The sequence below is a fragment of the Cottoperca gobio genome, chromosome 2 (assembly GCF_900634415.1).
Source record: "Cottoperca gobio chromosome 2, fCotGob3.1, whole genome shotgun sequence".
NCBI lineage: Eukaryota > Metazoa > Chordata > Actinopteri > Perciformes > Bovichtidae > Cottoperca > Cottoperca gobio.
Window position 1 is genome coordinate 10491905 of NC_041356.1, and position 26682 is coordinate 10518586.

Consider the following 26682-nt stretch of genomic DNA (forward strand, 5'->3'; position numbering starts at 1 on the left):
TCATCCTACTGTTGTCCTACTGTTGTCATCCTACTGTTGTCATCCTACTGTTGTCCTACTGTTGTCATCCTACTGTTGTCCTACTGTTGTCATCCTACTGTTGTCATCCTACTGTTGTCCTACTGTTGTCATCCTACTGTTGTCATCCTACTGTTGTCATCCTACGGTTGTCATCCTACGGTTGTCATCACGCTCAATAAATGTTGTTATTTGTTAAGGCATCTTCCAGCTTTGCATTTGTTGCATGAATACCAAATGTTGTTTTCCTTATTAGTTCTACATTTAAAGGATATATGAGCTATTTGACCAAATATTGACCTTGATTTGACCTTATATCACTTCCCTTCATGGAGCTGTCTTTGTGCTCTCCTGTCACATGACTCTGGCTGTGATCACCACGTTTAAAAACTTTATAAAAAACTCAGCAAATTCAGAGTGATGGAAATGACAAGGACCCCAAGGGACATGAGATACTAATTAATCTTACGACACATGATACATTTCATTAAAATGGACATTTGTGTATCATTTGCACATACAATTAATATTAGATCAATATTCAATTCAAAATTTAGCAGGTTTGAATATCCAACATCAGGCCCAGGGACAAGAGATATACTGCAATAAAAATAATTTTTGTATGTTACTAGTGAGTGTCACAAAAGTTTGCAAGCCAGAAAAAAGTTCAGAAGCCGCTAATTGAATAAACCCTTCCTGTCCTTAACCTTGTAAAGTCATATGGAAACATTACATTATACTGGAGTAATGCAAATGTATGATTTCCATGTGTTCCTAGTGTGTGTGTGTCCCTAAATCCATTTCCATGTCCATATTTCCATAACAGTTCATTTGCCCACTTACTTACCGCATTTGACGCGAGAGGCTATAAGACTGGGGCTCACTCAGGCTGAGGGGCTAGTACACCTAGAAAGGTGTTCATGATCCACGATGGCTCTCAACATACCAGGTATGATCATGATGCTCGTGTTCTACTTGCTGGTGTTGGGAACCGGCATCTGGGCGTCTGTCAAATCTAAGCGGATGGAGAAAAACACACACGGTAGTCGTGTAGAAGTTTCCTTTTTGGCTAACAGGAGTGTCAGCTTGGCACTGGGGGCATTTACGATGACAGGTGAGTTGATGTACTGTCCCCTGACTTTGGATGCATTTCTTAGGCTCTTTTTTTGAAGTGAAATATCTTAGTTTCCTTTAAAAGGAACGGTAATGATTGCATCTTGTGAGTTTATTTGTTGCTGCAGCTACGTGGGTCGGAGGGGCCTTCATCATTGGAGTTGCAGAGTCGGTGTACGACCCCACCAAAGGTCTAATCTGGGCTCTCGTTCCTCTGCAGGTCTCCATTTCCTTTGTGATCGGTGAGACTCTCTTGAACACAAATCTCACTTTTTAGAAGAAACATGTTTTTTTCTTCACTCGTGTATATAAATATATATATATATATATATTTTAAAGGTGGATTGTTCTTTGCAAAGCCAATGAGGGAGAACAACTACATCAGCATGATGGATCCGTTTCAGAGAAAGTATGGGAGACCACTGACTGCACTTCTTGCCATTGTTCCTGTCATGGTTGAAATTATCTGGGTTCCTGGATTGTTGATTTCTTTAGGTACAAATATGCAAACACACTGAAATGCACACCGTGTGATTTACACACATGTACTCATATCTGTGCATGCGTCTGTTACAGGGGCGACCATGTCTGTGGTGCTGGATCTGCCCTTCGGTGTTTGCGTGTGGCTCTCTGCTGCGGTGGCCATCATCTACACTGTACTCGGAGGTCTCTATTCGGTTGCTTACACTGACGTCATCCAGCTGTCTCTGGTGCTTCTTAGCTTGGTGAGTTTTGCACCATTATACAACTAAGAGACGACAGACTTCTTCCCCCGGTAATGAATGCACGTCTCCTTTCACAGTGGCTGTGTGTCCCTTTTGTCTTTGCGAGCGATGTTTATACGGACATCAGTAAAACAGCCTTCAACCACACGTCTCAGGCGTCCTGGCTGGGCCAGCTGGAGTCTGATGAAGTGTGGAGATGGATAGATCATTTCCTAGTGATGGTAAGTTGTATGATGCGCCGCTTCTTGATATAATTGAGTGTGTGCCATATGCAATTACAATACAGGAGAGTTAAATCCCTGTTGAGTCATGCTTTGCTTTGTTTCACATCTGTCATCTTCTAGACTGTGGGCAACATGGCCGTTCAGGACTTCCATCAAAGGATCCTCTCCTCCAGCTCCTCGTCCACAGCCAGAATCATCTGTTTCATCGCAGCGGGTGGAGTCGTCATCGCTGGACTTCCGTCGGTGTTGATCGGCGCCGTCGCAGCTTCGACAGGTACGTGCACGAGTTTAGCGCTTCAGCATTCCAGGTTAGAGAATGGAGCCCTAACTTTTTTTTTGTTTTGTTTCAAGACTGGAACTCCACCTCGTATGGTTCTCCTTCTCCATACGAGCGAGGGGAGGGGGCCATGGTGCTGCCCATCATCCTTCAGCATTTAACCCCCACCTTTATTTCTGCTCTTGGCATCGGAGCTGTTGCTGCTGCAGTGATGTCATCGGCTGACTCTTTCCTCTTGTCTGCAACCACCATCTTCACCACCAACATCTACCAGACCTTCAGGAGTCAGGTATGAGGCACAGCTGATGGTTCAGGGAGACACTACAGGGTCTAGACACAAATAACCTCCTTAAGGTGACACTGCAGGTGTAAATATCCAGGTGTGTATCGCTCTCCTCTCCAGGCTTCAGACAGAGAGCTGCAGTGGGTGATCCGTGTCTGCGTCGTGGTTTCAGGACTTGTGGGAACTTCCCTCACCTACCTGGACGGCAGCATCATGGTGTTCTGGATCCTGGGCTCAGACCTGACTTACACCATTGTATTCCCCCAGCTGGTCTGCGTCCTCTTCACCGAGGTGTCCAACGGGTACGGGGCGATCGCAGGCTTCCTCGTTGCAGTGGTGATGAGGCTGCTGTGCGGAGAGCCGTTGTTGGGCCTCCCTGTGATCCTCAAATTCCCAGGTTGCATTTTAGAGGATGGCGTTTACATTCAGCGCTCTCCTTTCAAGACCATCTGCATGTTGTGTGCTCTGATCTCCATTCCCACGGTTTTCCTATGTGGCCTCACTCCTGTTCAACGAGGAGGTCCTGCCCCACAGGTGGGACGTGTTCGAGGTGAAGTCGCAGGGAGCACCAGCAGATGGTGCCAGAGGTGAGAACATTGCCTCTGAACCAATGCTGGATACAAAATGCTAAGTTCAACCCGAGAGTTACTTTCCAACGATTGTTTTATTTCATTAGTGGACACTTATTGCTGGTATGTGACTATTTTAATTACGGGGGACATGCTTGTATTTTGGGTTTCTCCTCTAACATGTTGAGGATGAATGAGTTCAGTGTTTCAATTCTGTCATGTAGTAAAAACAAGGGAGGGGCAGGTTCTGTTCTGTCACTCCCTGCTTTGTTAGAGATCCTATTGTATGCCTTCATGTTGTACCTTTTCATCCATTTACTCGTCATGAAATATTCCAAAGGGTGTAAAAGAGAAGATGAAGCAGTGAAGACAGCAGGTGAACAACACTTGTAACATCTGTTATGCAATTTATTTGATTATTATTATTATCCACACATCAGGTTTCCGTCAATGTCAGTGCATTTCATAGGTCAGCAAGACAACCAGTAGAATCCAAAACCAAGAACATGTTAAAACCTAGAATAAAAGTGCTTCGTCGACTTCCCACATCAAGCACTGATTCTTAAAAAGGGGCATCACACACACACACACACACACACACACACATACGCCATTGCTTCGGTCAGGCAAATAACGATGAAGATGAAGACACAGAGTTTGCATAAGGCACCAAGACGTGGAGGGGGTAGCTTATTCAATGGCAGGGTGGATTTCCCCTTTCTGTAGAAAATAGGAGCGCTGTCCTACTTGAAACTGGGATGCTTTGAGAATGTGGGGGGGGGGGGGAGGGGGACAGGAAGGTTCATCACATGTACATCACAGTATAGTAGATTGGAAACAACAAAAACACAGATGTTAGAAGTCGGCTCTAAAAATAAGAGCAATTAAAGAGCAAAATGGGGGAAAAATTACGCATTCAAAGAAAATAATATTTATTTGCATTACAAAAACAAGCAAATTTGGTTAAAAGCTTTTACAACAGACATTTACAAAAGTAAGTAGTATACTTGCTGCATCAATATGAACAGAGACTTTGCCATCATGCATGTAGGGATTCTCCACGCTCTGCAAAACCCCAGGACTAAAAACAAAAAGGAGACAGATGTGAATCGTGGATGGGGGGGGGGGGGGGGGGATGATCACAAGTGACTCAATTATTACTTAAAATGTGGATATTTGTCAGCTAGTCTACGACGTGCCGTTCCAGCAGTGTCAACACGGCGTCCAACGTTTAAACACTAGAATTTAAACTGCATGGATTCATATCAATAAGTATCTAAATGCACACACTTGACCCGATATCAACCAAATTAAAGCAAAATTGAAGCTGTAGTGTGGACACATTGAATCATAATCAAGGTCAGCGTTACCTAAAGGGTAATTCCACCAAATGTACATCGCAGGGAGTACCTAATCTGGTGATGTCATCGGGGTGATCTCCGCTCGGGCTTTGAGACGAACGCCTGCCGTACGAACTGGGAGTGTGGCGTTTAACAGTGCACCTTGTGAATCCACCATCTTTATACCCGCGCATTACTAAATTGCTGGAGTAGCTCGTTAGAGGAGATTTGGGGGAATTACGCTCAGTGACCGTGCAGCTGCAGCCAGTTGGCAGGTAGCTTAGCATAACGACTGGAAGACTGGGTTTTGACTCAAATAGTACCTAAAAGTGCAGTTTCTTTTACTTTGCCTGCTTATTTTGTCATGAATGTTCGATGTTATAGAGAAATACTTTGATTTTGACGTTTTCAGGCGCTTTAAAATGGATGAAGCTCACATACTTTACATTCCAGAACACTAAATCCAATGTACAACCCTTCACAGCATTACATTTATCAGGCAGTATTCCACTGGACCTCCCTGTGGTACCAACGCTTGACAAATGAAAGAGACAAGAGAACCAGGATGATCAGCAGAACCCAAACGTCCATTAGACTATATTAAGGCTGTGTAAATAGAGAACCTTTATCTGTACAAGAATGTTTTCATTGACATTAGATTATAAAAAAAAACCAGATGATCTGAAATACTGAAGCCTGTACCGTCGAGGCTTCGTGAAAATCATGAGCGAGATTCCAGAACACCTTCAGACACGCTGTCTTACTGTCTCCCCATGTTGCATTCATCTGTACGTCAGTGCAGGCCATGCTCTCCTTTCATAACCACGTGTGTGCTCACACAGACACACACGCGCACGCACACACACACACACAAATCTATAAGATCAACATCCACGATGCAGCCTGAAGAAACTAGGATTTGAGTGCAGAGTTTTTCCAAAGTGGTTTGTGATAGACCCAGCCTTCCCCCTGGAGGAGAAGAAGAGACCGGTGTCAGTAGGATTCATGAGCCGGTTAGAAATGCACCCCGACAGGATCCTCCACTGTTGTCTTGGCAGTAATAAATATATACAGGCCTGTAGAGTGGAGTTTAAGTTCTCCTGTGTTTAACTTGCTCACCTCTCTGTCAAAGTATCTGGTCCTCCAAGCGGTTTCAGTCTCAGCCCGGTGCCTCTCCTCCGTCCTCTGCCTCTCCTCAAGAATCCTCTTGTGCTCGGTGGCCTTCTCGATGTCCTTCTGCCGCAAGGCCTCCGTCACGTGCTGCCACAGGCGCCTGACGTGCACAGACGTAATTGATATATTTTATGACAGCACAAACTGAAGGAGACAAACACATGATCTTTTACTGATGTCATCAAGATGAAACAATTATGTTCCAGACATTTAGGCTTCAGACTGAACCCGGCCCGGCTCTCCTGACCTGGATTCAGTTGGTCCCTGCTTCTCAGTCGGCCGAACGCTTTTCTTCGTGACGGGCAGCTTGGTGACGTCGACCACCCTCGTCTCTCCGCTGGTGTAGCCGAACTCCAGAACACCGTTCCACTCGCCCTGCACCCGACACACCACCGCATTGGTGGCGTTGTGCTTCACCTCCCCCGTCACCCTGGATTTAGGTGGGACAATGGACATTATTTCCCCGGGCAGCTTCAAGGAGAAGTATTTCAAAAATGTGTTGTGAACTCAAACATCTTAGTTTGTCTGCAGAACAGATCACCAGCGCTAACATCAGGAACTCACTTGTGCAATTTGCCACCGTAAAATGGTTTCGTCTGGAAAGTGATGACCGCCGAGTAGCCCGACTTAGCGCAGCTGATGTTGACTTTGCCGCCCAGCTCCACCCAGGGAACGGTGAGGATGGAGCGTGCATATGCACAAGGCAGCGTGAACGTGTACTCTTCATCGTGCTCCAGCAAATACAGACAACCTGCGAAGATGAAGGGATGAAGAGAGTTAGTTTAATTCCTCTTCACCAAAGCGTTCTGTTGGAGGTTCTGCTCTAATGAGTGATTTTAAACATTCATTTAAAATGTTATTCGTCTTTCTAAGAAATGAGATGAACGTCAGAGTATGACTCTGGATGTGACTCTGGATGTGACTCTGGATGTGACTCTGGATGTGACTCTTTAGATGCGGGCTTACCTTCCCCTATCATGGATACGCCAATGGACATTCCCATGAACTTGCTCTTGGTCCATACATGCGTGTTCACACACATGCGTCTCTCCTGGCATTCAGCATAGAAGCCAGACACGGGGGGGTGGTGGGACACCTGCTCCGCCACAAAGCGCACTTGGTAGGGGTCCGGGGAGGCGGCGGGGTCGGGGGTTCCCTGCGAGGGCTCCTTGGGAACCTTCCAGGAGCAGTGGAAGGTCTCACCGATGATGGGGTTGTAGGGCTTCTTGGCGATGGCCCCCTTGCGTCCCTCGTGGAAGGAGGTGAGGTAGTACTCCACAAACCGGACCATGCGGTCCTCCGGGCTGCTGCCGTCGGTGATGGCCACAAAGAGGTCCGGGTGTGACATGAAGTCAGCGTACATCTCAAGCAGGGAACGCTTCTCTAGGATGAAGGTAGGGAGGACCACCTGGGGGGGGGGGGATCCACACATCCAGATTATTTACCATCAGTAAATCAATCCAGTGACAAGGTGACGTACACTGGACATGATCCCTGGGCTCACTGCGTCTACTAGATCTCCATCTGAGCTGAAGGATTCACCAGATAACTGCGATAAATCAGAAACCCAAGAGGAGGCTATCACAATACTAGAACAAACCGACACTGGGAGATAGAATAACTAGGACTCGACTGTGTGTTTAGGTGTGCGTGTGTCCAGAAGTAGTAGTTACAAATCAGAGTACTGGAAAAACCCTTAACAACCTGATCTGAGACGGGTTCATCGAGGCTGCTTCAAGCTTTCATTTTAAGACAGAGTTGCAAAGTGGGATTTCTCAGGAAGCTGTTTACAAATTACACAAATGAAAAGATTATCGTTTCCCCCTTACCTCTAATCAGCACATCTAAGCATCAGCATCTGCAAAGAGCTTTCACACCTCTCACTGTGGGACTACTACCTACCCGCGTGAGGTCCATGCCCAGCTTGAGCTGGGACAGCAGGTGCAGGATGACGCTGCGCTCCTCCTCCACAGCACCCAGGTCCTCCTCCTTGTCGGTAAAGGAGTCCTCCGCCTCGTCCTCCGCATCGATGTCTTCCTGTTCCTGAGACAGCGAAGGGAGGCGAATGTGATATTCAACAACCTGCATGAAGGACTCAGCAGTGGTCGTAAGTAAGTACATGTTTATGTTACGGGAGACAAGCCATTAACAAAGAAGCTAAATATGTAGAATTAAAAAGCCTTAAGGGTAACTAATGAAGACGAATCAACTTCCTGAGGAAGAGTGGTGGTCAGTCCCTTGGTCTTACCCCAGAGAAGCTGCAGGACTCGGGGCTGCTGAGCTCCAGGGGGCTCCCGTCCAGCGGCCCCTCCCCTGTCGTGAAGCTGCCCAGGGAGCTGCTGCCGTTCTTCAAGAGGTCGGGCAGCTTGGGCTCCAACCACTCGATGGTGGGTCCTGCCATGGACGGGGAGTGCACAGTGGCAGGTTCAGAGGTGTTCAGAGGTACTATTCCCCCCCCCTTCCCTCCCAAGTCCCCCCAACACTCACAGCTGCACACGCACACACAGGCGTAGATCTACCCTCAGCCTAACATTCGCCACACTGCCGACTGGACAGATGGCGATTCCTTAGACGGCTGTCCTAGACCAAAAGAGTGTAACCCAACCCCTCCGGCAAGCCAGGTATCAGGTACTTTATCCCCGCCGACAGGAAACATCCCCATCCTCTGATTGGCTACAGCCTCCCGGTATGGCATGTTTAGAGGTGGGCAGATCTCATTCAAATTCACCTTGGGCGTCGTTGGACAACCTAATCTGATTGGCTGCTGCAATGACTCTGGCCTAATGAAATATACATCGAGTAATGAGATCTGCTGTGAAAGTGGGGCATTAGCCGCTCGTTTTCAAAATCTTCCTGCACGGAAAGTGTCGAGATATAAGCAAGTTAAAACACTTTGGCGTCTCTCTAAAACTACGCATGTTTTTCAATACTGAAGCGAATTTAGAACTGAATTCTGTCCTTTACAGCGTTTCCATAAGACATCTTAACCATCTGAGATCTCGTTACCTTTGAGACAGGCGGTGAGAATAGGTACGGTTCCCCATCAATAATGCAACAATAATTCCACTGTTCGGCCAACGCAAACGGTAAGAGTGGGTGCAGGTCTGCAGATGCAAGACTATGATTTGTTGTCAGGATTGCATGTAGCCTCAGTTAAACTAAAAATCTGCATGACTCAGCGTATTTAAAAAGACAAACACACTTAAATCTATCAGACATATTTACTTTCCCCCCTTGAGAGCAAGTTAAACAAAGCTAGAGCAACCAACAACCCCCATATTCAGACACCATATATACACACCAACCCCCTCCCCCCACTGACCTCCCAGGGAGCCTCTTAGCCTGGCCACCTGCTGCAGGTGCAGGATGTGCAGGCACTCATTGAGGCAGTTCATGGTGGCCATGGAAGTGGCCTTGAGCATCAGCAGATCCTGGTCCAGAGGGGAGAAGCCTGGGGTTGCAGGCAGACCCTCGATGCTCTGGATCAGGTCTCTGTGTTGGCCCTGGGCCTGCGTCATCATCTGGAGGGGATCGGTGAGGATTGTTTGGTTATTTAGGGCAACTTTATCTGTGCAGGTACTGCTGTTGATGTCGTTTCAATTACATGAGATCTTTTAACATTGCCTGCTTTTTTAAAAACATGTTTTGAGACAACAGTAACATACAAATGTTAAAAGCCACATGAATCAGCACTACACAAATTGAAAGTAAGACAGGAGTCTTTATTCATAGCTCAGCTCAAACATTGAAAACTAACTGCCATGTGCTCGTCAATGCACGAGACACACATTGTTTTCAGGGATCTGAGAAGAACTAAAGGCAGGACTGATCCAAACTGCAGAGCTGTGCTGCTGGAGTCTACTGACGTTATGGGAAACACAACAGCGCCCTCTTGTGGACAATGTGCAGCACACAACTGGGTCAAAGGGACCTTTTACATTTACCACTGCATGTCTTGCATAATTATATTAATGTCCTCTTTGTATTTGTGTGTGTGAGACACCTCCTTATATGTATCGCATACTGCCTGCTGTTGGTAGAGTAATACTCAAACTGTACTGTAGAAAGAGGCGCGTGTGTGTGTGTGTGTGTGTGAGGATAGTATGAAGTTTGGATTGATAGAAAAGTGTATGAGCTACACTGCAGTGTGTCAGCTGACTCACTGGACCCTTACATTTAAAAAGACCATTAGGACATTCACCCCTATTATTAACTGTTTATAGTAGTTAATCACTGGTCCTCACATGTTTATGATACGCTAACAAATGTTACTGCAGGATCACATTCTGAGCAGAATACATGTTCGTGATGCCAGCAGTACCTCTCTGGCGTCCATCAGGTGGTCTGGCAGCAGGGACCTCTTGCTGGAGTAGAGCGACGAGCCCTTGTTGACCTGCGACCAGCTGAATAAGGAGGCAGGGTTTTGGCTGGGCCGGCGCATGGACATGGGTGAGCTGCCGCTGCCTTGAGACGCCATCGAGTAGCTCCGGGACTTAGGTGGGGGATTACTCTGTGCAATGCAAAAATGTTCATCTTGTCATTTTCAAATAAAAAAAAAACTTTTCCATATAGCTCCTGACTATTTCCAACCTTTGGAGTCCCATTGAAAAAAAAGAATACGAGTAGATAGCAGATCAATACTCGTGTTTGCTGTGCTTGCACAAAGGGTCAAACCAGACACATTTCATTTTAATATTTGGCATTTAAGGAAGGAAAACAGGAAACTGAAGAGCTCACATCCTCTCTGGCAGAGTGGATATATGATTTTAATATAGGCTCACACAAACAGTGCAGTGCAGCAGACTAATAATGGATACTATACTCTGTTACCAAATGTTTGCATTGACTAACATTTAGTCTAGATACAGCATAATATTCTCCCCACTTATGTATACATCAATCAACATTTGCTCATATGCATCCCTCTCACCTTCCCCATGGCCTCTGTGTGGTGCTGTGTGCAGATCTGCAGTCGGCTCACCCAGTGCTGTCTCTCTTTGGCATCGGTGGCTGAGAGCCAAACACACACACACACACACACACACACACACACACACACACACACACACACACACACACACACACACACACAGAAAACAAGAAAGCAAAACCATGTCACGGTTACTCTACGACGACCTTAGTCGGCATTGATTCCTGTGCGCTTCTGCTTCTCCAGCAGCAGATAATGGAAAACATCCAGATCAATAGTGTATGAACCTGATGGATGATGATGACAGTAGGACTGGAGGTACAAATCGAGCTGACGAGCAATAATAAAAAGGTGAGCAGCTCGGTTCCTGGTAGTGAAAGCTCAGAGTGCGCAGTAATGGACTGCAACAACAAGCTAGCATGATGCACTGTGGTACACGTACGACTCTTAAACTTAAAAGGTCAAGCATTTAGGTACCCACCCCTGAGCTTGTACTGCTCCCCGCTGATGGCGTTGACAGTGAAGGTATGCGAGTCCTCGTCGCTGGGGGAGATGACGGCCCCTGCCAGGGCGAGCATGCCACGGGGCTTCTGGGGCCGGGACTGCTCATTGACAAAGTACTCCAGAAAGCCCGCCTCATTGTTTAAGACAAAGAACCTGAAAGCAACAGCCACCATGACAATGTCAGCCTACCGTACAAACCAGCGTGGAATTACTAGGATTGGATTAGTCTGGATTACAATGAGGAACCTGGCTGAAAGTGGATTCTGATAAGTCTCTTATTCTTCTTACCCTTGATTAGGTTTGGCATTATATTAAATACAGGTATAAAACTCACCTGTATTGCCACCCTGTTACAAGGTTGGTGTATTTCATCAAGTAGCCATCAATATTCTCCATGTGGTCACTGGTATGAGAAGGTCATAGAGCAGAAGGAGACAAAGAACACTTCATATACTTGGACGGAGTACACACCCATGAACACACAAAAGGTGAATGAACACATTAATCATAGAGCATTGGCTAAAAGGACAGATTTGCTCAAAGGGCGATGTGATTTCACTGATTTCCCTTCTGATTAGAAAGCACATTTGATTTGATTATTAACTTAGCAAATCGGTCAATCATTGAACAGTCAAAACACATGATGACAACTCATTAAAAACAGAAAGATGTGTAGATATCACAGATATGCTCATCGGCTAGGTTGACAAAATACGACTTTAAATGAGTAAGCTAGCGTTAGCAGGTTGAGCTGCCACCCACCTATACTGCCAGCTTTTGGCACTTGCTCTGCCCGAGCTTGGGGTCCTGTTCTGGGGCAATACATCCAGCTTGCCTTCGTTTTCCGTGATTCGTATAGCCGTGGTTTCCCCTTGCATTGTCACAAGCAACGAAGCCTCCTTTAGAGGCTAACTCAGCTTGCTAGCGTTAAGCTAACCTGTGAAGCTAGCTAAGCTAACCTGTGAAGCTAGCTAAGCTAAGTCACCACAGATTTGATTAAGTGGACGAGCCTCAATATAACACAAGCTGTCGGTTCATCGCTTATAAGACGTACACACACCCAACAGACGCTGTTAACTGGCTAAATTAAATAACGACTGATAAAACATTGTCTATTCTGCTAATACAGGGAGTAGCCAGATAGCCTGTGCCTGTTAGCTCGCCTGATATTTACTGCTTTGGCAGGAAACAAGTCATGTGATTAGCTCAAAGGCGAAGGCTTCCGTGTGTCGCTTCTTTATTTTTTATTGACAACAGAGTACAAAACAATCAGGTAAACAACAGCGCATATGCAACATATATAAATTATATAATGATACAAAAACAAACGAAGACAATAAAATGAGAATATTAAATACAAATGACATAAAAAATATTAAATAAAATAAAAACAGGAGAGAAATTCATTCCCTAAAGCTTATTAGTTGTGTTGTTTTAAATATACTGATGGACTTAACGGGAAATGTGTATGTGTATAAAAAATGTAGATATAAAAAATTTGATTGAAAATGAATTAAAATGGTAACAATTAAAAAAGTAGACAGAAAAAATGTATGAGATATTTTACAATTAAATTGTTTCCATACCATGTTTACAAAATGTAAAATAAATATCAGTGTCTGTAAATGAAGAGTATATTGTATGTAACATTTTCAAATCTCACAATCTAGCCATGCACATTTTTAAAATTGTAACCATATGAGTTTCTGGTATTCTAGTGAAAAGATCAACAATTAAACAATTTGCGATATATAACTATACATTAGGTTTTCCTTTCTTCTTTGTACATTCATCAGCTTTATAGAGTAGGCTAAAGTAATGCATTTTATAACACGTGTGAAAATAGAAAAGCAAGTGTAAAGATGGCTATTATACTTGTTGCACTGCGTTTTTATGTTATATCCACTTTTAAAAAGAAAGGGGTGTAGCTGTGTTGAAAGGGTGGGGGGGAGGGGTGAGTGGGTGGTAGAAATTCATAGGGCGTATGAGGAAGTTATAATAGACGGGACATAAACAAAAGAAGAGCAGTTTTGCCGTACAGTAGGATTTGCCACGTCAAAAAAAAATGCCTGGAAAGAAAGTATGCATCGTGGGATCTGGAAACTGGTAACATTTAATCTGTCTTTTAAATGCATCCGTTGTTTTAGTGTATAGTGCTTCACAGTCGCTTAACTGAACGCGGATATGGCAATGCAGCAGATTCAAACCCCATACATGCAAGTTGCATATGTTGCTTTAATCTAATGTATAAACTGCATACATATTGTCTAATGCAAAGACTTTACGCTCGTATTAAATGCATTAAAAAAGTAAAACGTCCAGCTGTTGTGGATGTATGTTTCCTCCCTTTTGACCGCAGCCAGCCAAGGATTAGGCTGCAACATGAACATTGCGCCTGCTCAGATCAAAAGTAATTACAAGTCTGATTATTCTGATGCCTGAGGAGAAATAACTGCTGGATACTTTATTAAAGTTCTGCCTCCCAGTGCACAAAAACCTTAATACGTTTACGTCATTTTATTATTCTTTACAGCGCGCGGGATATAGAAGGCTTGGTTTGTATGAATATGGACTTAAATGAATAAACGGGACATAAATAAGCACATTTATTCACTTACCTTTAGTTATTTATGCATATAGTGTCAGTATGTTAATGAGGTAGGAGGTTTGGATTAAATGAGACTTCATTTACACTAATTGTCTGCTCATGTCCTTCCCCACTCCCTCCAGGGGCTCGTCCATAGCCAAAATAATCGGGCACAATGTCAAAGCGTCCAACCGGTTCGACCCAATGGTGAACATGTGGGTTTATGAAGAAATGATTGATGGAAAGAAGCTAACGGAGATCATCAATACAGAACACCAAAATGTCAAATATCTGCCAGGTCACAAACTGCCCAGGAATGTGGTAAGTGCTCCAATTTAGGGTGTGTATGCACAGCCCAACTTGTATCAACAGGTGATGAAATCCACTGCACCGTTAAAGCATATAAGCATTAAGCTCAGCCCACAGTCCACATATTGGTACTCTATGATATGACACTGTTTAAGGACTGACTTTGCCTCACTAGGTCGCTGTTCCAGACATCACAGAAGCTGTCAAAGGAGCAAAGATTCTCGTCTTTGTAATCCCACACCAGTTCATCAGCAAACTGTGTGATCAGATGAAACCTCACATCCAAGAGGGAACCATCGGGATATCGCTCATCAAAGTAAGATCCTGTTCTTCATGTCAGAGTTCCTCTCAGCCAAAAGGGGAAACAGGGAAATATTGTCACCTGACTTTTGTTTCATATTGTTCTGTGGCCTCGACATCACGGGACATTGAAGTTGAGCAACATACAGACATTCACCACAATGAAAGTCTCCATTACTATTACCCCAAGGCCACCACGCTCTCCAGGCCCGGGGTTATGGAAGCTAGAACAGAAGCCGTTTCTTATTGCTTATTGCTTATTGTCACCCAGGGTATCGATGAGGGACCAGATGGACTAAAGCTCATCTCAGACATCATCCGAGAGAAACTAGAGATTGAGGTCAGCGTCCTAATGGGGGCCAACATCGCCAGCGAGGTTGCAGATGAGAAGTTCTGTGAAACCACCATCGGTAAGACCCTGTTTTATTTATTCAGCTGCACATTTACTCAAAAAAACACAGCGTTACTTCCCTGTTTCTTTTAATATTGAGCAACATTGTGTTAGTTTCTTTGCCTTACTTAATGAACTGCTTTCTGTTCAGGGGCAAAAAATGAATCAAACGGCCTGATCTTCAAAGAGCTGCTTCAAACGCCCAACTTTCGCATCACTGTTGTGCAGGCGAGTGACACCGTGGAGCTGTGTGGAGCTCTAAAGGTAAACACGGCGACGTCTTGTGAATACTAAAGTAGTTATTCTCCATTAATACAATAGACTTTGAATCTTCTTTCAATGTGTTAATCAAAAGCTAAATGTTGCATGTCAGAATATTGTGGCAGTAGGTGCTGGATTTTGCGACGGCCTTGGTTTTGGTGACAACACGAAGGCGGCGGTGATCAGGCTTGGTCTGATGGAAATGGTCGCCTTCGCCGAGTTCTTCTGCAAAGGCCCAGTGAGCTCGAACACTTTCCTGGAAAGCTGCGGCGTGGCCGACCTCATCACCACATGCTACGGGGGACGAAACCGCAAAGTCGCAGAAGCCTTTGTCAGAACATCCAAGGTGAGTGAAGTCCACAAGCAGAGACGTCCTCATTGGCCGTCGGGTTAACTGTTACTGAACAGACGACATGCTAAAGTGCTAATACACAATATTATGAGGACAATTAATACAGAATATGTCAACAACACCACATTGAAACTGTTCCTGTATGTATTCTTCTACAGTCTATTACTGAGCTGGAGGCAGACATGCTCAACGGGCAGAAGCTGCAGGGCCCACAGACCTCAGCTGAGGTCTACAAGCTCCTGAAACAGAAGGACATGGTCGACAAGTGAGTCCGTTGGCGTCTATAAAAACAGCTAAATAGTCTTTTTGGCTATCAAATGTTGTATAAAGACAAAACCACATGAATCAAACTGCAGAACAGTTAAAGTACAGATACACGGCGCTCTCACAGCGGCTGAGTACACATGGCTCCGCCCACCTTCACCCTGAGCACAGCGCTAATCAGCCAGGAGTGAAAACACCTGTGTGGGTGTGCAGCGCTATGTTAAATGGACATTTTATAAAGCAATTATTTTCTAGTTACCAGAGTATTTGCACACAGCACTACACCCTTCTGTAGCGTGTATGAGGTTTATTACCGATGCTAATAACAAACAATCAGCCACGAGCTGTGGATGGTTAACCCTTGTATCATGTTCTGGGTTCATTTGACCCTTTTCACTTTTTGAGTTGACCAAAGTTCTGGTCAACTCGTCATTTTGTGACTTTTCCTCATTTAGGGTCATGAACTGTAATATCTGAACACAGATGTGTAGTGGAACGTCTGTGCAGAGTGTGTACAAAGACACTGATGTGGGCAGGTCGCTGTTCAGACCCAAAGACAACATGTCTCTTTGATGCACTTTATTTTGATTGCGTTTGTTTACATATGGACCGGCTCTGAACACCATTTAGAACCAGGTGTGTGTGTGAACGAGGAGGAGGAGGAGTTAGCTTTCTCACGCTTGTTCTCGTCACTGTTGTAATGTCATCTCTCTGAGACACGCAATACAAAATGAGCTCCAAAAGATTTACAACTGAAGAAGCTTCTGGACCGTGATAGTGATGAAGAGGAAGAGGTTTCAGAGACCGAGGATCCTTCAGAGGCCGAGGACAATACTATTGACGATCCGGATTATGAATATTCCCACGATGAAGATGATTCAGAGGACGATCCTGCCGTAGTCTCTCCGTCAGATGAACACCAAGGAATGCAGCAATCCTCCACAGAAGTGACATGAGCATCTAAAGATGGTAACATCTCCACACCACAGCCAGACTGTCATCTTCCAATGTCATCAAGAGGACTCCAGGCCCTCCAACATCTGCTTCCACACGAGTTGATGATATTCAATCAGCATTTCAGCTCTTCATATCCCACCAATAGAGAGGATCGTACTGGACATGACCAACTCAGAGGGGAGGCGTGTATGTCAGAAACATGGAGGCCACTGGATCAGATTGACTTGCATGCGTACATTGTAATCCTGAGTGTGCAAGTCAAGGGGAGAAGCAACTGCCAGTCTGTGGGATGAAGAGAAGGGAAGGCCAATCTTTGGAGCCACAAAGTCTCTGGAGTCATTTCACCTGATGTCTCGGGTGATCCGATTTCACAACCGTGACACCAGAGCTGGTCGACGTGAAAGAGACAAACCGGCTGCGATCAGAGACGTTTGGGATAAATGGGTCCAAGTTCTTCCTCTGTTGCACAATCCTGGTCCCCGTGTTACTGTAGACGAGCGCCTTGTTCCATTCAGTAAGACAAGAACCTCTTGTGTGAAATGCAAGAATCACATCTGCAGGAAGCACACAGGGAAAATGTTATGTAAAGAATTGTTGAATATAGTGTTGGATTGTTGGATGTTGAATAAAAACTGTATTGTATGTCCCTTTTCTAAATGTTCATATGATCTAAATTGAAGTTCTTAGTAAGTTCTGTTCACCAACAAGCATCCTATACAACTAAGCCTGAATGTCTGTTTTCTTCACAGGTTTCCATTGTTTTCTGCAGTCTACCAGATATGCTTTGAGGGCAAAGAAGTGAAAGAGTTCATCACCTGTCTGCAGAACCACCCAGAGCACATGTGATGTGTCCACTGCTGTGCATGCAATAGCGATTTACTCCCACTAGAGGGCGCAAGAGATTCACCAGATGAAACGCACAATACAACAACACAGATACGACCAACAGCACTTTTACTTATTGTTGACATTTTATAACGGAGCCTCTATTTTTCTTAGTTTTAAAAGCATTTGTAAAAATAGTTTTTACTCTTACATTGTGATATGTTGCAGACCACTACAAGTCTTTTATTACCAAAACAAAGTCATTCTTTTTGTACGGGGTGTACCTTACTTTTCCCAATCTAAATATTGAAACTGAAGTAGTTGTTTCTTGTCGTCATGTGGAGTTTCTTTCTCAATAAAATCAATTCATGAGAAACTGAAAACTGTCTTTTCATTTCTGAAGAACCAAAATCAGTCCAGTTATCATTTTGTACTGTGAGTTTGAATGTTTTGTCACACGGGTGTTTTGGTAATGACGAAGAAGAAGAAGCATCTCATAGTAGTCACAGTGTGTTGGAATGGGATCTAATACCTAGAAGCTGATAGTCCCCCCCCCTGTGTTCGCAGTGATTGAGTTGTGTATTAGATCCCACAGTCGGGCTGTGACGGGCTGAAGCTGATTCCCATGAGGGCCGCGGTAACTCTGTATGAGAAAGCAGATTAAAGAACAAACCTCGTCCTTGTCCCTCCATCTCAACCACGGTACAGGTCAGCCGGTTAAACCTTTGATGGTCTCCCACTGTCTGCCTCTATCGGCCTCCCATCATCGTTTTCTGTGACTATCTCTACGTCTGAGTCTTCTCTCTGTCTCGTCTGTGCTTGTTCCCTTAATTTCAAATTAAAAGTATATTATGCACAGATATGTGCATCAAGTCTGTCTTTCTCCATGTGGTGGGTAACTTTCAAAGCTATCTCCCCCTGCAGGCTGACGGGCCTCCATGTCCTCGGCTGCCCAGATCCCAGGACATCAAAGGGTTCACTGGAAAGCTCAGGCAGGGTGATGGAAGAGGCACCCGTTTGTAGGGGAAGGGGCCACGAGCAGCTTCCAAAAAGGTTCCCGTGGGAGAGCCGGGCCTCGCAGGTGGATGTCCTCTGCAGCAGGATGGCTCTTCTCATCTCATAACAGCAACTGTCATCGGTGGGGTTCTGAGCGAGTGCTGAGGCCCTTGTGGTGGTTTGACACAAGCCCAGATCCTCTGTTTCAAAGAGGAGGCCAAACTTCAGATGAGACCCAAGTTTGAAAGAAGAGCTTAATCACCACGGTAACTTGTATGTTGGTACCTCCCCCCGACCCTGACCCTTTGGACAGTGGAGGATAATTGCATAACAGCATGGATCTATCTGCTTCATTGCCTTTAAAGCGTTATGAGTCCGTCCAATGCTTTACTCAGTCCAAAGTAAAAAGAATATACCTTTCAACACCTTTTTAAAGCTGGTTAATTAACACGTTTTGTCTCTTGCTTTTCCTTGGATGGAAAGAGAAATGCGAAAACAGCAATTTGTGGTCTCCGTGAGAGTTATGTGTTGGAGTGAAATTACAAAAGGTTTCAGAAGAAATCGTCGCCATAAAAGCTGATGACAGTCGAGAGTTACTGGAACTCTGAGTTCAGTGCACAGATATATTAAAGCAGCTCCACATTTTATATTAATGTATGACATGACTGTGTGTGAAAGAGAAATATCACACATTTACTCTCAGCTCTACGGAGGTTTGTTTGCTTCTTTCAGCTCCTTGTTTTGTCCATAACTCTCCTCAGTGTCCGACTGTACGCCACATACAGCAACCCTAACCCAAGTGGCCGAATCGTCGCTCACTGCAGGTTAAAAACCTCGGCCGGTGAGATAAGGTTCCATTGTGGACCGGGATTAATGATCCTGCCGTGTGTACGCAAGTTTGAAAAAGCAGAACTCCGCCTGTAAATATGTTCTACTAATGAGAAAGTGCTTGAACTGTAATAATGTGGACTTAATCTTCTGCGTTTCCTGGATGATATCAACCCAGAGAACATATTAATATATACTTTTAAGCACATTCCACATTTAGTATGGCTGTGATTCACGAGGTGTGAGGAGACAGAGCTATTATTCACGGCCGGCTTATCACACCTGTGTCTCCCGTGGATGAATGTCTTAGTTGTGCATCCAAACTTCTCCCCCGAGTGCTCCAGGGCTTTCGTTTTTTCTTCTTCTCTAAATATGTGGGCCACCCCTGGGCCAAACCACATGGTTCACGCCTTTGGATTTATAACACCCAGGGGTCAGTGTGAAACCTCACACGTAGGCTAATAGATAACCCATAATATTACCTACAGGCAAACGAGTCTCTGCAGTTTCGTGTGGTGGTTATACTGTACCTATTTCAGTCTCTCTTTTATATGTGGATACATTCATGGATGTGTTTGTTCGCCACAGACGGGGGAGAGTCTATCCTACATCCTCAGCTAATTACAGGCCGCTGGTCTCGTCAGCTGTCACCGCCACACTCTTTTTACATGTCAATGACAGCCAAATGGGACCTCATATCCTTCCTGCGGCTCGTACAATGCTCTCATTGAAGGCATAAAAGAGGGAGAGAAAAGCGAAAGAAAGAAAGAGAGGGATGCCACTCCTCGTCCCAGCTGCCGTCGGCTCGGCGGCAGAGGGCACGGAGTCTCGTCCGTGAAGTAACAACTGCTCCTCTCCTCAAATCCTCCCCTTCATCCCTCACCTCTGCCCGGCCGTCGTCATCATCAGCCTCGGCCTAATCTGGGCACGTTCGCGGGGGGACAAGCACCCAGCCTCTCTGCCTCCTTTTGTGTTTGTAACAGGAGGGTCCAAGGGGAGCAGGGGAGGGGGGGGGGGGGGGGGGGGTGGAGGTGTGGGCAGTGGTGGCGGTTGTTCGGGTTTGCCTTTGTCTTGGGAGGAGGAGGAGAAGTTGGCAGGAAGCCCGGCCGTGGCACTGCATACAAACACGGGGTGAAAACACAAGGCCTATTTGTTTGACTCTCCCATCCTCTCACCTCGGGGAGAGTGGAGAGGATGGGACGAGACCGCCATAGGATACGGTGCGTTCCTCCGGGCGGCCATCGATTCCTCAACACAGCCAGGGGACTGAACAGAGGCGTGATACATGGAAAGTAGCCCACGTCAGGAAATCGTTGACATAATGCCAGTAAGGCGGGATGCCCAGCCTTGCTGCGTACAAACCCCGGTAGAAAAATAAATTAGATTAAATATAAAATACTATCAGACGCACGAGAATCTTCAAAACGCCAACATGACAGTAACCACAATTTATAACGACGATACGTCTCCGACGAGACAAAGGGCTGGATAATGTCTCCCACGTTTCCTCCAGCCGACATTACATCTCGGTTCTCAGCTTGAACTCAAAGTCGCTGACGTCAACCGAACTCTGCAATTGTCTTTGATTTGTGGAAGATGAAATCTTTGCCGTGTGTGTGTACTTGTGTCCGCGTCTCTCGAGTCCTCGCTAACATGCACATAAAGATTCTTTCTGGGGCTGTGAAAGGGGACGTCGCCAGGTTCCCAGTGCAGCTGCAAATAACATTGATGTGGCATTCCAACATGTCAGTGTAGCGTGGGCCATGTGCAAAGCCACTTCCTGCTACACAGAGTAAATATATCAACGATGATTTCACAAGTCTGATCAGATTTGATTTCTTTTCCAGCATTTGGGTATGTAAATGAGCCCTGGGCCACTTTGATATTAGTTGGAGCCACGTCATCCATGAAACTGTAACAGCAGACTTTCATGTCAAAAGTGAAGGTCAGATTTGTTTTCCTCACACACTTCTGTCTTTGTTCTTTGTGTCTTGACAGCGTTGCAGCACATGGAGACCTTCGGGATCGTCTGCCGCTTCGATTACACGTTTGTAGTAGTGTCGTTCAAAACGCCCCGCGGACACAGTGCTTTCCGTAAAACAGGTAACACCGAAGGAGTTGTAAGTATCGCAGAGAGCCGCAGGGGCGACTGCTTTACGACCGCTCTTGTTTTTAACCGCAATTGCAGCTAGCGATCCTAAAGGGAGACATTGTGGTTGAATGATAAAGCAGCCTGACACGCCTGGAAGAAGAGAGTGTTTATCTATTTATAAGTCTGTTTGCGTTTTAGTGTTTCCTAGTGTGTTTTCATGAAAGTCCTGCCATGTCTAAGTCTAGATAGTTCACGACTGCACCTGCACGATGTCAGAAATATAAAACAGAAGTATTAGATAGTTGTCCTGGAAGGAGTGACGCTTTCTTCTGCCGAGCATTGGCAGGATTGCAATGTGAAGGACTGGAACTCCTCAAGTTGTTGCATGCATACTAAAGGCTTTGACCCGTCTCTTTGCATCCTCTCTCAAGTGCTGCAGAATACATATGGCTTTCCTCTCTCCGCTTGCACCACACCAATCGTTTCCTCAATGCTCCTGCGGGGCTCCGAACTGTGACATGAAAGGGTTGGACCTCATGCCTGGAATGGATCCGGGTGTGCCGCAGGTCAAGACGTATGCTCGAGGATCATTAGCCATTACCTCCCTGATGCACTCTCAAGGCACAAACACATGTGCACGTTAAGGTATGTGCAAGGCTTTAGCCAAAACTGCAGCTGCCCATAGGTAATGGTTCGTGCAAATTAATATACCAATAATACTTTTATGCCCCATACCTGCCCTGACAGGTTTGTTGTGAGTGAAGCTCCTTCACAATAAATGAAGGCTGAGGAGAGAAGAGCACGGCCGAGCGAGAGGAGGAAGATATGAAGACAGGAAGTGATTTAGGAAGGACCCGGATTTAAAGAAATGTTTTCAATAAGATTAGCGAACACATGTATACACACAAGACGCACACACACAAGACGTACACACACAAGACGTACACACACAAGACGCACACACACAAGACGGACACACACACAAGACGCACACACAAGACGTACACACACAAGACGTACACACACAAGACGTACACACACAAGACGTACACACACAAGACGCACACACACAAGATGCACACACACAAGACGCACACACACAAGACGTACACACACAAGACGCACACACACAAGACGGACACACACAAGACGGACACACACACGCACACACACAAGACGCACACAGAAGATGCACACACACAAGACGTACACACTCCACGCACATGATGCACACACACAAGACGCACACACACAACGCACACGCATAAGATGCACACACACACACGATGTAAACGCACAAGACGCACATACACAAGACGCACACACACAAGATGTACACACACAAGACGCACACACACACAAGACGCACACACAAGATGCACACACACAATATGCACACGACGCACACAAACAAGACGCACACACACAAGACGCACACACACAAGATGTACACACACAAGACGCACACACACAAGACGCACACACACAAGACGTACACACTCCACGCACAAGACGTACACGCACAAGACGTACACGCACAAGACGCACACGCACAAGACGCACACACACATGACGCACACACACAAGACGCACACACACAAGACGTACACACACAAGACGCACACACACATGACGCACACACACAAGACGTACACACACACAAGACGCACACACACAAGACGCACACACACATGATGCACACACACAAGACGTACACACACACAAGACGCACACACACAAGATGTACACAGACAAGATGCACACACACAAGACGCACACAGACAAGATGCACACACACAAGACGCACACTACGCACACACAAGACACACACACACACACACGACGCACACTACGCACACACAAGACACACACAAGACGCACACACACACTCACTGTAAGACATTACAGTATCATAATAAAAAAAGAAGCTTAACTGTCTTTGATGTTGATTTTCTTTCTTTATGATAAATTGTGTCATTTCTTTTTTTTTTCCCGAATGCGAACTGAAAATGGTCAGTTCCCTAATATTATCATTCTCCTTCATAACATTTGATGCCAGTCAGCATAATACAATGCTGCTTTTTATCTGGTAAGCTCCTGACATTTAAGTTTCATTGAACGTGATGAAAGGACGACTTGGGATTATGTTCTTTGCTCTGTCTGGCTGTTCGTTTACTTTCAAACGGCTCCGAAATTGTTTTTAAATGTTTTTTTCGAAGCGATTAATGACATACTTTATCTTTCAGCTCTTCATATCCCAAAGTCTTGCAATGTCGTCAGCCCACTCAGACTCACTCCGTCTCTGTGAGCAAACAATGTTGCAATGCAGTGAGCTTAGAGGGGAAGAATGCGACAACAGAATGGAATTACAAGAGAAATTATTGCATTTGAGACCGCGAGGAATGCACCCGAGATGGGCTGAAGCGGAGCATTTGTTCGCAGTGGGTTAGAGATGACAAACAGTGGGCGGCCGACGCTATAGCTGAAAGGCTCTGACACCCGGGCGGCAGGCTAGAAACATATTTTAAGTAAACACACTCATTCTATAAAGAGAAAATACTAAAATAAACTAGAAATTACATTTGGGACGAGGTTGATTGGACATCTTGTGGACTACGAGGACGGGTGGCAGCTAGGAATGTAGCGCGCGAAGGAGTGCCCTGCAGAGGAGCCAATGAAAAGCAGAGCGCTGGTGGCACCCGGCCGGCATAAAGAAGTCTACTTGGCAGTAAAGCTGGGAGTCATGTGCCTCCATTTAAATGAGAAGGCAAGAAAGGAAGGAGAGACAGAGAAGGGGAGGAAGAGAAATACAGGCTGAGCGAAGAGGCTGGGGACCCTGCCAAGCCGAGACACTTGAGGAATGCAGCAGCAGCAGCAGCAGCAGCTCTCGCTCCGCAGTAATACCATTACAGTTACTGATATCTGAGTCAGGAAAACAGCTTTTCTAGTCCAGTCAGCAAGTCTCATAGCCAGTGTAAACAGATGACAGGTAACACCATGAGACCGAGCTGGCAGAAATTGAATCTTGAGGAAGAAACTTGAGAGATTTCAAGCATTTGTGTTCTCGTGTGTTCACCACAAGCACGCATCCACGTGGCTGCATGTCTGTCATCCAATTGTTCATCGAGTCTCATGCAGGAAGTTTCTGCATTTCCTCTTATTTGTGTTTGTTTCCGCAATTTGTTCCAATTTGGTTAGTACCCATTGATTTCTGGGATGCACCAATGTCGGCACGTCGAGAATGTTTGCTGCATCTGGTGTTTACGTCTCTTAACAGAAAATTAAGAGGAAATACAAGATCAATTCAAGAGAATGTTGCTGCATGAGGCACATTGTCTTGTCTTGTCAAAGTCGGTGGAGTTGTGTGTGAGAGCGTGAGGCATGTGGTGTGACTCCTCCAGCCGTGGCAGTTAATAAACACTGGCCTGTCAACAGCTGCTGGTGATGTAATGTAGAACTTCTCCTCACTCTCCTTATCCTCCCGCCCCTCCCCGCCTTCCTAGCTCCCTCCACCACCACCACCCCTTCTATTTACAAGTCTTATTGGGTGTTGCTGCAGACTTCCAGCACTGGCAGCACAGATAGTGTGTTTAAAGAGTGTGTGTGTGTCTGTGCGTGGCTTCCCCCTGCAACACTTCCAGGGGAATTTACGACAGCATGTCTTCAGCTGCCATCAAAGGAAATTCCACATCATCAGGTTGTCTTCCTAACCAAAACACCTCTGAGAGTCTGGGAACTGCAGAACTGGCCAACCTGCTGAGTGGAGAGGATCCGGCCGGCGCAGAGTAAGTTTGGATTCCTGCTTGTTTGTCTTCGGACATTATGGGGGGCTGGACTGTTTCAGCTTCATTGATCGTCTGTGAGAAGTGTGCAGAGCATGATGGGAGAGGTGGCAATTAGTGCAAATTGCCCGCATGTGGGAAAATAAGTTGACAGTTTAATTTGTTTGGATAGTTTGAGTTCATATTGACCAAAGACAATTTTATCAAGTAAAGCATGACATGCTAGCAGTTCCCTGGTGAGGAATATAAGCCCAACTTTAGCCCTTTATGTAAGGTATGTTTGCACTGTTTAAAACCAGCCTTTAAGCTTTGGCTTGGTTGTATTTATAAAACTGATTCTATTTATTATCTAACACTTTGATGTTTGACTTTGATGCATTGTGCTGCTTTATGTTGTGTATTTCTTCTTATGTGGTTGTTTTTTGTCTACCTGCTCTGGAAAAATGATGCAAGTTAGCTAACTAGCTAGCTAGCTAGCTAAGAAGTAGCCAGCTTAGCTTATGCGCTAGCTGCAGTAAAAACCATAGTAGCCCTATCTAAAAAGTAGTTAAATTATGTCAGCTAGCTAGTGTGTGTGCGCGTGTGTGAGCTAGCTAACTAGCTGATTAATGCAAGTAAACCTTGATTTCTAGATTTTTAAGTGTGAAAAGCACAATAAGGCTACAACATGGTCAATGAACTATAACAATAACAAAACTACGTCTTTACCTGAGAACAGCTCTTTCATAGACATTCTTCACAGAAGACATTTGTTCTTGTCATAACAGGAAAAGCACAGGTGAGATTAATAACTTTAACGATGGCCCGGTGAGCCAGCATGCACAATACCAGGGCCTCATCTAAAAGGAGTGCAGCCATCATTAATGTTATTAAATACACCTGTGCTTTTCCTACTCAAAATGTCTGCTGTGAAAACGGTCCCGTCTATTGGCGAAAAAATGTCCTTTAAAAAAAAAAAAGATCCTTTGTGTGTTTTTTTTCAAATGCTGTAAGCGCTAAACTGTGGCAGCTGCTGTTTGCTGGACTTTGCTTTGAGAGAAAGCACACAGGAAAACATGCAGAGAGATAAACACACTGTTGTTTCTCAAGCTGTCAGCAGCCTGCTCATGAAATGTGTGTGTGTGTTCAGTTATGTAGTGAGCTGCCCATCGCATGATGCTCGCATACCAAAGTGAGAGGGGGGGTGCACGATTGTGTATTTTGATAACGGTCGGAAAATTCCTCTGCCCTCTCTTGGCTTGCTGCATCACCCCTGGGCCTTTGGAGTATATTTTTCTGTCTTTTTTCTACCTGTAGCGCTATCATGAGAGAGTTCAGCAGAGAGTCATGCTGTTGGCTGAAGCACGCTGGGTTGCAGTGGAGGGTCCCTCGACAGGAAGCTCAGTTGATTTTTTTTTACAGGATGTATATTAAAGCATCCTATGCATCTGGTGGGATAAGCGCAGGGAATAGCAGGGACTCCCCTCTTGAACAGGATGACGACATCGTATTCATTGTTTTTCCACTAGACCTCCAACCCCTCTCGCCTTTTTAAACCCCCACATTAAACTGCCTGCTAAGTACTGCTGACTAAACAAGATTT

General features: G+C 45.4%; 3 protein-coding genes across 3 annotated transcripts; 2 read left to right on the forward strand and 1 right to left on the reverse strand.

The window, feature by feature from the left end:
• Positions 1 to 373: 373 nt before the first annotated feature.
• On the forward strand, positions 374 to 3660 carry LOC115018697 (high-affinity choline transporter 1-like). The gene is given in 9 exon segments (XM_029447861.1): positions 374 to 1132; positions 1260 to 1373; positions 1471 to 1626; positions 1708 to 1856; positions 1934 to 2077; positions 2201 to 2354; positions 2432 to 2646; positions 2761 to 3126; positions 3128 to 3660. Coding segments are annotated over 9 exon segments (1626 nt in total). The 5' UTR covers positions 374 to 948; the 3' UTR covers positions 3272 to 3660.
• A 457-nt stretch (positions 3661 to 4117) lies between these two features.
• On the reverse strand, positions 4118 to 12373 carry LOC115018643 (oxysterol-binding protein-related protein 11-like). The gene is made up of 13 exons (XM_029447753.1): positions 11919 to 12373; positions 11491 to 11559; positions 11134 to 11309; positions 10653 to 10732; positions 10044 to 10232; positions 9045 to 9243; positions 7971 to 8116; positions 7625 to 7765; positions 6689 to 7130; positions 6287 to 6473; positions 5970 to 6152; positions 5669 to 5822; positions 4118 to 5518 (listed from the first exon to the last, which is right to left on the reverse strand). Exons 1-13 carry the CDS (start codon positions 12032 to 12034, stop codon positions 5462 to 5464), a joined length of 2139 nt encoding a protein of 712 aa, XP_029303613.1. The 5' UTR covers positions 12035 to 12373; the 3' UTR covers positions 4118 to 5461.
• A 735-nt stretch (positions 12374 to 13108) lies between these two features.
• On the forward strand, positions 13109 to 17785 carry LOC115018761 (glycerol-3-phosphate dehydrogenase 1-like protein). The gene is made up of 8 exons (XM_029447970.1): positions 13109 to 13262; positions 13887 to 14064; positions 14228 to 14368; positions 14624 to 14762; positions 14895 to 15007; positions 15117 to 15350; positions 15515 to 15621; positions 17327 to 17785. The coding sequence occupies exons 1-8, from the start codon at positions 13222 to 13224 to the stop codon at positions 17421 to 17423; spliced, it is 1050 nt and encodes a 349-aa protein (XP_029303830.1). The 5' UTR covers positions 13109 to 13221; the 3' UTR covers positions 17424 to 17785.
• The last annotated feature ends 8897 nt before the right edge of the window (positions 17786 to 26682 follow it).

Excerpts from the sequence above, each read along its gene's own strand:
- LOC115018643 (XM_029447753.1), bottom strand. The coding sequence starts at position 12,034 with ATGCAAGGGGAAACCACGGCTATACGAATCACGGAAAACGAAGGCAAG. Across the intron at positions 9,244-10,043 it reads ACCTGATGGACGCCAGAGAG|ATGATGACGCAGGCCCAGGG; the intron begins GTACTGCTGGCA and ends GATCCCCTCCAG. Across the intron at positions 6,474-6,688 it reads CGTATCCATGATAGGGGAAG|GTTGTCTGTATTTGCTGGAG; the intron begins GTAAGCCCGCAT and ends TCATCTTCGCAG.
- LOC115018761 (XM_029447970.1), top strand. The coding sequence starts at position 13,222 with ATGCCTGGAAAGAAAGTATGCATCGTGGGATCTGGAAACTG. Across the intron at positions 14,065-14,227 it reads ACAAACTGCCCAGGAATGTG|GTCGCTGTTCCAGACATCAC; the intron begins GTAAGTGCTCCA and ends TTGCCTCACTAG. Across the intron at positions 14,763-14,894 it reads GTTCTGTGAAACCACCATCG|GGGCAAAAAATGAATCAAAC; the intron begins GTAAGACCCTGT and ends CTTTCTGTTCAG.